Raw genomic sequence first — 12,552 nt, 5'->3', positions numbered from 1 at the left:
GGCTTCATCCAGTAATCCATTCAAGACCTGAATAGTACAAAAAGCCTGAGTGAGCTGGAACTCCTGCCTAACTGCTGAGTTGAGACACTGGTCTCTTCCAGGCTTCAGATTTGGACTGAAACTCTGGCTCTTTGGTTTCAAGCCTGCTGGCTTCTGAACTGCAACTAACACCATGGACTCCACTGGTTCTCAGGCCTTTGGACTCAGGCTACAGCTACATACACATCAGCTCTCCTAGGTCTCAGCCTCTATAATCACATGAGCCATTTCCTTATAATAAGTTTCTTCATATGTATATATATCTATATTAATGTATATATAAATAGGTGAATTAGTGAATGAATAAGTCACTGTATAGTCACTGTAGGCAGGGTGCTCCGGATAAATAGAACCAATGTGATATCTGTATATCTGTATCTATATCTATCTATATACCTATCTATCTATACGTATATATATGATATCACATTGGTTCTATTTATTTGGAGAACCCTGACTAATACAGAGACTTGTTCACTCATGACTAACACTGCCAAAAGGAAGTACAGAAAAACCTTTGGAACTATAAGGGCTTAGATAGGAAATTTAAGGCCTTATGTACTATTTTCATTACTTCATTCTATCAACGGTTAGAATTTTAGAAGGAAGTAGTTCACGGTTTTAAAACAAATCCATTGTTCTAATTTGAGAAATACCTTCCTAATTTATCTTTCATATGGTCTAAAGACTCTACTAGACTACCAATATTTATAACATGCCAATGACTCTGCCTTTAAGTCCCAGGGGATGGAAAATTCACTAGGCCAAACAAAGGGGAGGTCTCTATTTTTACTCTCCTCCCCTTTCAAGGATAGGGAAAAGGGTCCAGGAGGCAGCTCCCTGGTTTCTGCCTCCTATTCAAGAAAGGCCTGGAATAGGTGGGCAAGACCAGCTCTCCCCTGAGCATTGGGGCAAGTGTGTTCTCCTCTCTTCTTGGACTGACTGGCTACGCTGGACTTGTCATCCATCAAGGGCAAAGTCCCCAGTGTCTTGTGTGGCCTTAGGGATAAGGAAGGAACGCAAGCTCGTTGCCCATCCCCTTCATAGCTTAGTCAAGAATTAGTCACATGATACATCGTTGTTCACAAGAGGTTCTCTTTGGCTTGGGCCAAACCCTAATACGCAATATTGATGCCTTAGCTGGCCATTCCCCGGGATGTATTGATACATATTTACACAAGAGTGGCCAGTCCAGATCAAGATCCATGTGGTCCTGAATCCCCTAACTAAAAACTATCTTACAAATCAACCTCATACTTTCAGTAACACTTTCTACATATAATTGAATCTAGAAAATATCACAATGTTGTTAGACATTAGAATTTTTAATTCTAAATTTTCTATTAATTGTGTTTCTATCAATAGTGAATTTGGTTTTACTTAGTGAAGTAATTGATTGGAATTTTTCCTATTTTCCTAGGCAAACTAAACAGGTTTGAAATATCCAGTAAAATTTTATTAATTTTCAATTCCAAATTAGTAAAAGTAGTAAAAATGTCAGATTGTCAAATATTTTAAAAGTACACAAGCTATTGTTTTTACTTGCTCATTCTCTTATTCTGGTTAGATAACACACCTCTAATTTTAAGGAATCATCCTCTCTCAGTCTCAGACCATGTAGTTCTGGGGGGTCAATCATACACTTGCTCCATCCCAGCCAGTAAGAGCACCACTTCCCCAGCCACGGTAGCAGCTTCAGTGATGGGCTTATGACCCAAACAGGGTCAAAGTTAATCCTGAGTCTTCTGCTTAAGCTTTTCATTCAGTTATTCACACAACGTTTACTTCTTGAAAGCCTACTATGAGTCCAGCCACTGTTGTAGGGATTAGGATATTGTCAATAAAAAACAAAACAAAACAAAACAGGAAAATCCCTGCCCTCATGATGCATACATTCTACTAGGGAAAACACTAGAATAAGTACAATAAATATCACAAATAAACTATATATAATATGTTATATTATAATATGTTATAATATTATTATTATATATTATATAATATGTCATAATATTATTATATATTATTAATATATTAATAATATGTTACATTTTGACAGTGTTAAAAGCCAAATGGGAAAAACAAAGGGGGTGTGAAATTTTGATGAGGGGAAATGTTGGAATTTGCTCAGATATAGTCATTGGAAAAGAGCCCTTATTTCATCTGTAGCCACAGGGGCCTATTTCTACCTCTAGGAGTCAGATTGGAAAAGGAAGCCGGCTCAGGAGAAAGCAGAACCTAGAGCTGCAGAGAAACAAAGGCCTAATGACTTCATCAAAGCACCTGGACTCAGCTGTGCCTCCAGTTGTTTTAGTTATACGAGGCAATAAGTGCCCTTATTTTTTGTTCAAATTGGGTTTTCTGTCACTTGCCACCAAAAAAGACCTGACGAATGTCAAGATGTTCAGGTATATATAGAAACTTAAAGTATCTTATAATGTGTTTCTAAGTGGGATTCCTGCTGTACTTGGATTATCGGATAGCTAGAACTCGTTTCTAATTAGCATTATACATTTACATGTAAACACCTAAAATGCTAAGGACCTTAAAAACAGCATGTTCACTTTAAAGTGTTTAAATGAGTTCCTTAAGGTGTGCTTTATACTCTTAATGGAAGGAACCCTTTCTAATCCATTGTTCCAAGGTCACTCTTGCCCAGATCAAGCAGTTACAAATTGTAAGTTATCTCAGTTAAGAATCAATGAGATTTTACCAGATATGTTTCTGTTATTGCACATAAAGAATAGTGGTATTTTGGATTTTTTTTGAAGCCTTGTTAGGCAACAGAGAAAATTTCTGCCTCACTTTTGTTGGTGGTGTTGGTTATATTTTCAGAGACACATAGTTAAGGACCAATCCTCATGTGCTCTGAATAGAGAACCAGTCATTAGTCACTGGCCATCCTACATGCTGAGGGTTCCAAGTCCACCGGAACCACGCTCACCAGCATGAACTTGACTGAGTAATTACCATCCGTCACAACATACCAGGTGACCAGAACTGCCGTGTTGGACTGAAGTGTGTTTGAATTTAAGATTACAGAAAGCAACGAATAGGTTTTTAGTTTTTCTCATCCTTCTTCCTCTATTTCTCCTTTCGCTTTGATCTTACTTTCTTCCCACCCCTAAATCAAATAAAACGCACACACACACTCACAACAGCTGCCTTCCCTAACAATCTAATATCCTTTTGCAGCACCCTTTCACATATGCAGCAAACTGTTGAGCACAGACTTCTAGCCCCCCAAACCCACGAAGAGGACCCAGGCCAGGGACAAAAGAAGATAAGCACCCACATTGTATGTGAGCCATAAACAGACAGGGAGCAGACATTTCCTTGGGGCTTATTTAAAGTAGGCTAATCTAACTCCACCATCTGAGCCACGCCTGGACAGACCCCAGCCCCCAGCTACATGATCAACCAAGAGAGGAAATACAAAGAAGTTCTCAGAGGTGGGGGTGAGTCATTAGCCTCAGTGAACAGCCATGGCCTTTTCCTCTCCTTCTCATACAGGGAGATCTGAGGCTACTTCTCTCCACTTAAGCAAAGAAAAAGGGCTTCAAAAGTAGCCCAGTCATACAGTTGCCTGCGAGAAAAGGAGACTGGTTTCTTTTTCCCAGGTTGGATGTCTGCATATGCAGCATATGTGTGGGCTACCCATGCTTATCTGAGCAGGGGAGAAGAGACTTAGAGAGAGAACAGAGGAAAGGGTGCTGAGAGGAACATCTCTGGTGTCTAAAGATTTTTAAGTTTCCTCTGGATCAAGTGGATTCTGGGGAAGGTAGCTTGACTTGAGCCAAATTTCTGGTGGAAGCTAAGGGGACTGCAAACCCAGGTGGGGCTTCCACACTGGAAAACAGTGGGAAGATTTCCTACAGGACTCCAGTGGTCGAGGAGAGAGAATCAGCAGTCAGCCAGTATTATCCAGAGAGGCAGCAATGCCCAGCAGAGGATACAACTGCATGGTTCAGTAAAAGGCTGGCCAACCTTCTCATCTTTCTACCTGCCCAGCACCGGCCTCACCTCTTCCACTTGCCCAGCACCTGCCTCACCTCTTCTACCTGCCCAGCACCCGTCTCACCTCTTCCACTTGCCCAGCACCCGTCTCACCTCTTCTACCTGCCCAGCACCCGTCTCACCTCTTCTACCTGCCCAGCACCCGCCTCACCTCTTCCACTTGCCCAGCACCCGTCTCACCTCTTCTACCTGCCCAGCACCCGTCTCACCTCTTCCACTTGCCCAGCACCCGTCTCACCTCTTCTACCTGCCAAGCACCTGCCTCACCTCTTCTACCTGCCCAGCACCCGCCTCACTTCTTCTACCTGCCCCAGCACCGAGAGACCACAAAATAAGAAGGATGGATCATATGGTAATTCTATTTTTAGTTTTCTGAGGAACCTCCATACTGTTTTCCATAGTGGCTGCACCAACTTACATTCCCACCAACAGTGTAGGAGGGATGTAAGATATTATATATAGGATGGATAAACAACAAGGTCCTACTGTATAGCACAGGGAACTATATTCAATATCCTATGATAAACCATAATGGAAAAGAATATACAAAAAGAATGTGTGTGTGTGTGTATGTGTATATATATATATATATATATATATATATATATATATACACACACACATATATATGGTGAATCACTGTACAGCAGAAATTAACACAGCATTGTAAATCAACTATATTTCAATTAAAAAAAGAAAAAGAAAAAAAGATGAGCTACTTGAGTCATTTTTAGTCACTATTTTAGCAAAAGAACTCTTTCTTCCAATGAAATATTACTTTAACACAAATTTAAGCTAGAGATAAAAGCAGTGAAGCAATTACTTGAGCAATTTAAACCTTTACAGCTTGATCCTCAAATACTTCATTGTTGGCAGAACCCCTGAAGTTCCCCCAGGAAACATTCAGATTTTGTGGAGCCTGGTAGGAAAACCACTGCCCAGGACACACGTATCAACTCCATGCACACAATATTGTGTTTCCAGACAGCCTGATACCCTTTAGCAACAGAATATGAGTGTCCATAGACAGTACTCATAAAAAGCATGGAGTTTACATACAGATATTTGGTACTTTGAGAAGGGAAGCAAACTGTATTTAAACCTGCTTATTTAAACTCCTTTTTTCCTATTTATTCCTACAAAAGTCTCCTGTTCATAACATTATACTAGTGTTTTCCTCAACCATGTTCCCACATTCTCGCTTTTCCCAGAAACTTCCATTTATATTTAATGCCTGATCTTGTAATTTCTTGAAAAGGACAAAGACAGAAGTCCGTTCAAGGCCAGAAGACGGCTTTTTCTCCTAAGAAACTGTCAGCCAAATTTCTCAGGGAGGAACTGGAAATGAAGTGAGAGACATTGATAAATTTCCCTTCTGAACAATCAATAAAAGCCCCACCATCCTGTTCAGACTCCCACTGTGGAAGCAAGGGCCGTAATTAGATTGTCAAAAATTCAACTTGCCCAAGCTGACAGCGACCCCCTCGAAAGTGACATGTGATTGGCACTCGGTCTGGGGTGGTGAACCTGTATTGGCAGACCGAGGGTGGGGAGCAAAAAGCAAGAGTGAAATTTCCTCATTGAAAACAGCCCCCCAAACCCCACACCGATGAAGAATCTGCGACCCTTTAGTCATATTAACATAGCAAAGTATGCAGCTGACAACTTACTAAGCCATCTAATCTCCACCACAGATTCAGAACCCGGCCTGCCCCATCCACTCCCAAACCCAGAAAAAGAGGAATGTCGTTCCTTCACGACCTCCAAAGCTAAAACCTCTCTCTTGCTGTGATGAAGAGGTAGACAAGAACATGAATAAGGAGAAAAATCTCCAGACAGAGATGGACCCGTGCCAAATAGAAGTCCCTCCATCCCTCACCCCTGAAAGAAACTATGAGATCATAGGCACAGGGGACTCACTGCTTTGGGGGAAAAATATCATGAGAATAGCCATAACTAACAGTGCTGGAGTGTAAACCGTGTGCCAGATACTTTGGAGCAGTTCACAAGCAGTAAATCTATGAGGGGGAACTATGTTTTCCTGGTTTTATAGAGATTGATCTGCCCAAGGTCTTAGTTGATGAATGGCAGAACTGGACTGATTTCTGACTCCAAAACTTATATAAACCACTAAAAACAGCGTTTCTCCACGTGTAGTCAGTGGGCCCCCTGAATCAAATCACCTGAGGGTTCCATTGAAATGCACATTCCTGGGCCCACGCCAAGCCCACCGAGTCAGATTCTGGAAGTGAGGTCCAGAAACCTCTATTTTTAAAATCTTCCTGAGAAGAGTCTTCCACTAACTAAAGTTGGTGAATCTCCTCCCTACAGCATCCTGGAAAGCTGAGCGAATGTTGGGTCTTTAGGGACCTTCTGGGGGCAAAGCAGTGAATCAAGTTGCTCACTGTTTTGCATACTTGACAGCAAAAGAAAATTAGTTTTTCCCTAAAGCCCCAGTGTCACCAGACCCACCTCAGGCCCTGGGAAAAGGCCAGTGAAATTACGTAACGATTTTAACCGTGATATACCACCACGCCGCCAGAGGGGAAGTCTGTTTGAGACCTCAGGTGGTGAGGGAGAGAGAAGGGAGAGGATTGATGGACCGCAGGCTGTGACCGGGATTCTCTGCCAGAGAAGGCAGAAGGGAATCCCTCTCACCCAGTGGCTAAGCTCTTTCCTACATACTATTTCTTTCAAATGGATGAGATGCGGCAGCATCACCTCAATGAGGAAAACAGCTTGATTTCGCCTGTGTTCAATGTGCAAGCTCTGTGGTTCATGAGAGATTCTACTCAGGCCTATATTGACAGGGCTGTGGGGAAATGGGTAAAACAGCCATTGATGACACCCTAGTCCTGGGAATACAGGAAAGGAGAGATGGAGGAAGAGGAAGGAGAGGGAAAAAGAAGAGAGGAAGAGTGTTGGGAGAGGAGGAGGAGGGGAGAAGACGGAAATGAGGGAAGCAGGGGAGAGGAGGCGTCTGCACTCTCAGTATCCAGCAATGTCACCAGGATAAAGTAGCAACACTTGTAACTTCCAGAATTCTCAAAACACATTAGAAGTATCTACTTTGCTTTAATTGCCCCATCTTAATTATAAGCAGTGGTCCTAGGGATTTTCTTAACTTGACATCTGTTAAAACACAAAGGTTAGGAGCACAGGGTACATTTACAATACAAGCACATAAAGGTATATTTGTAAACTCTTTTGCTGATCCTTCATAATAGAATGTGAGAAAAAAAAAAGGGGGCTGGAATGAAAGAAGCCGAGTAAAAGAATTAGAAGAGTTTCATTCTTCTTCAGGTGAATTTCCATTTCGAGCAAGAGTTGTGCCATCTGCATCTTATAGGACAGTGGCTCTCAAACCAGAGGATCCCTGTTAAGCTTCAGGATTCTTCAGATGGTCTTCGGGCTGGTTGAAACACTGATCTGTGCCCTCTTGTTCTCCAGCTGTGTTTTCTCAATGGTAAACAGCAGCACATTGGGTTGGTGACCTAACTGGCTGTTAGACTATAGCAAACACTTGAAGACCATCACTGACGTGTGAATAGACAGAAGCCCCACATGGATCCTGGGCTACAAGATCGATATAAGTGCTTGCTGAGGAAGACGGGAAGAAAAAGGTCCTCCTTAGAAGTAGAATACAAGAAGCAATATTGTAGGTATTTTGAATTTCTGTCTAGATAATCGTGGGATTTTAATCCTTACAAAATTTATCCCCAGTGTGTATCACTCTGGCTGGTCCATGGTCAACACTTAATAAATGCTTGATGATAAGATCTCACTTCCTCTCATAGTAAGGCAAAAGAGGGCTTTTAGTAGACAATGATTGAGGGCCACAATGTGTGATGGACAGAGCCTTAATGGAGCAAGAAGGGTGACTCCTCAGCATAGCCACATGCCATGCCTAGAATAACTACTCTGTGATAGGTGGCAGGGTCTTATTTTGCTACGTCAGCACAGAAATTCCAATGTAGAGAATGTCACATTTTCTGGAGATCGGGCTACTATCTGGTGCCCACACTTTTGATCTGACTTTGGCTCGTGTTATGTAATCAAATGTATATAAGCATCCACTGAAAGACACTCCAAGCTCATCATGTTACACTTACATTTTCTAGTTGATACTAAGGATTATTCTGGCACATTTAGTAATTTCCTGAATCTCAAGGAAAATAAAAATGTCCATTTTGCAAAGTGGGATGAAGTTATCAAAAGGCAAACGAAATTGTAGCAGAAACACATTATAGTCTAATTCCTATTTTTTCCCAGGAATCCATAAACACCAACCCACCTGTAACAAAATTCTAGGTAGAACTCTAACTGAACCCTGTTCCCAGGGGGTGAAAACAGCAACAACAACAACAAAGTGAAGTTGCCTCTGCTTTGGGCTGCCACCAGTGTACACAGCCACGGGTGTAGGCTAAGTAACAGTAAGTAATCATATTGGTCAGTTTTCACTAGGTTAAACTGCAGTTGCAAACACAAATCTCAGTGGTTCATGACAACAAAGGCTTATTCCTCACACACATACATAGGAGCAGTATGCAGGTCTGCCCAAGCTTAAGGAGCTGCCCCTATCCCTATGGGGGATGGGCTATTCTCAAGCAGAAGGAAAAGAGAAAAATGACCAAAGTATCACAATGGCTCTCAAAACTTCTGCTTGGCCATGCAGGACATCATTTCTGCTCACATTCCATTGACCAAAGCAAGTCCAAGGCTAAGCCCACTCTCAGCGGGACAGGGAAGTATGGTCCACCCACGGAGAGGCACTGAAAGTCACCTGACGGTGGGCAGAGGTGACAGAAAGGGGGGCAAATGACTGAGAACCACAGTACACTCTGCCATGAGTATCATCACAGTTAATATTCCTTATTTAAGGAAGCAGGGCTCATGCTCTAATTGACTTTGTTGCCTCTGCGACTAACAGCCAAAGAGATGGAAGTAGTTTTATCATTTTCCCCATTGTCTGCACCTTCGCTAGACACACACAGCTCTACCTCAGTTCCTCTGGTCAACTGCCTCACTCACCATGCAGGGAAAGAGTTCCATTCCTCACAGCCAGGAACTTGACTCCATACGGAAAGAAGGGGGTAGAGTGGGAACTCCCGTAGAGTTTGATCTGAGCTTTGCCTTGGAAGGGCTTGTCCTCGGATCCAATCCTGAGCTCTCCGCCATCAGAAACAAGGATGGAGTGCGCTCTGAGCTCGACGGGTCCTGAGTCCAGGAAAATCAGCTTTCCTCCTAATAGCCAAAGAGAAGACAGTCAGTCTCTGGGAGAATGAGGCTCACTTCCTTTTGACAGTTCCAATGTCTGATGAAATCCTCTTCGTTTAGGTACTTCTGCTGAAATTTAGACTCATTTTATGTTGCCTTCTCTTCTAGAAGCACAGCTGAGTGGATCAGACACCCAGGAGCAGAAGTACCGTATTACTAACCTAGCTTAGGATAGCTGTCACAGCTCACAGCAGCTTCATTTATAGCATTTTTAATGACAGTAACCGAAATGCCTACAAGTTTAGGACTGGTTAAATAAGAAACGAGAAGGTCACCGTTTTTACCATGTAACAGCAGCTTAGAAAATTAAGTTTAAAAAAACTGGGAAACAGTAAATGGGAAATAGGAATCGAAGAAAATATGCCAAAATTATAAGAATTACGGTAAAAGGAAGTGTAATTAGGAGGCACTATGAAATTTTTAGCACTTTAGCTGACCAACATCCATTATCCTTTTCTTTGGACAATAGACACTAACTTCCACAAGGAATTGTTCTGCTCCATTGAATAGAGGTGAGTGGGACTCTCAAACATGGTGTCTTATCCTACCATCAACTGAGTCATGCACCCAGGCTTCAAAAGGAAATGTGGAGCAAGCAAATCTCCCTCCCCAGGCTGGAGAAAATAGCATGCCTTGGCCCCTTACCCACGTATATTTTCCTTCATAACGCTTAGCATCAGACATACCATATATTTACATGTTTACTGTCTGCCCTCCCGCCCCCCAGGAATGCATGCTTCATGAGGGCACTTATCTGCCTTGTCCACTTCTACATTCCCAGTGTCTAGAACAGTGACTGGGAGAAGGTTGGCACTCAATATATAATTGCTGAGTAAATGAATAAATGGTTATATCCTTTTAGAGTATCTGTTTTAAGTACCTGAATTTCCTTATAGACACACACACACACACACACACACAAACACACACATACTCACTCCCATTTTCTCAGAAAGGATATTGTTATGACATTGAATCTGTAAGTCCACACATTGTCTCAATGAGCTAAAGGTAAGCCCAGAATGCGGGGGAGGCAAGTGGCAGAAGTGGCTCAAAAGGCAGATTCCACAGGCAGAAGGAGGGTCATGGTGAGGGCCAGTGAAGAGCAGAGACTCCATCTGCTAAATGTAGTCCTGAATCCAAGGTACCAAATCCTTGAGCTGGATTGTTGTTTTGTACTTAAACATGTGCTGGAGGAATGAGAGGGAGCAAAGAAAAAGGCCAAGACGCTTTTAGCCGTTTCTGTTATCTCCATCTTAGTACAGAGATAGTGACCAATACAGATGGAGGCCACTCCTCCCCTGACCTTCTGTTCTAACATTCTCTTCAGCTTTCCTTGGCTCCTTTATCTTTGATCCTAAAGCCCGAGCCACACACCATCAATAACAGTCACAGAGTGTTTACTTGGATTCAACCTCTTAAAGTGCTTTCCTATTTCCTTTCAGCCACATTTTAGAACAACACACCCCCGTGGGTATCCAGTTTCACCATCTATAAATTGTCCATGGCTAGAACTCTTCCCTCAGAGATTTGTGGTGAGATTTCTTGAAATGATGCTTGTAGATCCCTGGTCCTGGGTCTGACCTAGTAGACACTTAATGCAGTGGTGTAATAGCCCTACTAGACCACCTCCTTCCAACACCTCACCCTCCATTGTCCTGACATCCCTTTTCAAATATGGCGTAGAGATCACAGTCTAAGGTAATCGACCCAAGAAGCAACTCTCCTTTGGTGACCTAGAGGCTTGATGCTTGAGTGGCACCACACTGCTTACCAGACTTCCAAAGGGCCTGCTGGCAATTCTGACCTTAATTTTCCCTTCCATTGTCATCATGATGACAAGAATAATCATTAGAAATGCAATCATATCACGCATCCTGCTGTGAACAAGAGGTAAGAAATGTGACCTGTGGTACAGGCCACCTTCTTGAGTTCACTAGAACTTTTTCACTCACAGCCATGTGTCATTAATGTCCCAACTAATTATCTTCAGCTGGTGGACCATGGGTTGGGCAATGGGTCCCACCATTATGAACAGTCAGGAAATCTGAATCTGAACCGAGATGAACCAGTGATGGAGACAGGATATTGGATCAGGTTCCTGTCCCCTCTGCTACTGACCTCTGAATGACCCTCAGTAAGTCTCACAAAATTGCTGGGCCTCGGACTACTCAGTTTCCAAATCTGTCCCACTCACTGCTATGGTATGGTCTGTTTGCCCCTTGGCGACGTGCAGAACAGAATTGTTCATTCGCTGAGGCTCCTTCCAGCTCTAGAACATTTGGCATCTGCATCTGCAAAGATGCTGTCAGAGCCGTGCATTTGACACTGATGGAGACAGGGACCTCATGTTTTCCGGCCACCACCTACCCTGCAGGGAACTTTGAATACCACCACCTACCCTGCAGGGAACTTTGAATACCACCACCTACCCTGCAGGGAACTTTGAATACCACCACCTACCCTGCAGGGAACTTTGAATATCACTTGAGGAAGGGATTACCTGCACAGTCAGGAATTCAAAAGAGATTATGGGGAAACCAAGGGAGCTGACATGTATTAAGCACCTACCATATGCCAGTACCTTTAGCTATGTTGTTTGAAATGACCTTCCAAACAAGCCCAGGAGGTCGATGTCATGCTCTGTATTTCAGAGCAGACAGTGAGCTGGGGGAGACAGAGCGAGCATTAGAACCAGGACCACCTGACAGAGGCACTCACACTCTATCCACTTGGCAAACCCTCCCAAGTAGCTTTTTTATTAATTAGGAAATTAATTTCCATTAATTATTTCATTAATTTCATTATTTATCATAGTTACTTTTAAGGAAAAACACGTGTTAACCTAAGTAACTTTGCCTATGGCTTGTTTATATGTGGTTTATTTTAATTTTGTTAATGTAGATATACCTCATTCCGAAAAGGATTTGGCGAAAGGCAGATAATCTGCCGAAAAGGCAGATTACAAGGATTAGTGGGTACATTTATAACCTGGGTTTTGTCCCTTATACCATCAAGCAAAATATTAAATACACTGAAGCAAACTGGTAGAAATTTGAAAATGTCATTTACTGACATGAACTAATTATGACGCTAATGAAGGGAGAAAAGCTCAGCCCCAAAACATGAATGACTTGTGTTGTCAAGAGTACTATAAATAGGACTAATTAATTAATGCAATAATCGCTCTTCCCTGCTAAAAAGCCTTCCCTCCTTACT

At 42.5% G+C, this 12,552-nt stretch overlaps 1 protein-coding gene across 8 annotated transcripts in view; it reads right to left on the bottom strand.

Annotated features, from left to right (window-relative positions):
- The window catches only part of PKHD1 (PKHD1 ciliary IPT domain containing fibrocystin/polyductin), a 446,865-nt gene that overhangs the window by 281,964 nt on the left and 152,349 nt on the right, over nt 1-12,552 (bottom strand). For all 8 annotated transcript variants that reach the window (XM_061196096.1, XM_061196099.1, XM_061196100.1 and 5 more), the window contains one exon: nt 9,088-9,300. In XM_061196096.1, coding sequence (XP_061052079.1) covers nt 9,088-9,300 — 213 coding nt within the window. The remainder of the gene's footprint in view (nt 1-9,087; nt 9,301-12,552) is intronic.

This window comes from Eubalaena glacialis, chromosome 7, assembly GCF_028564815.1.
Source record: "Eubalaena glacialis isolate mEubGla1 chromosome 7, mEubGla1.1.hap2.+ XY, whole genome shotgun sequence".
Lineage (NCBI taxonomy): Eukaryota > Metazoa > Chordata > Mammalia > Artiodactyla > Balaenidae > Eubalaena > Eubalaena glacialis.
Note: the sequence above shows the minus strand (reverse complement) of the source record. Positions and strands in the feature narration are given on the sequence as shown.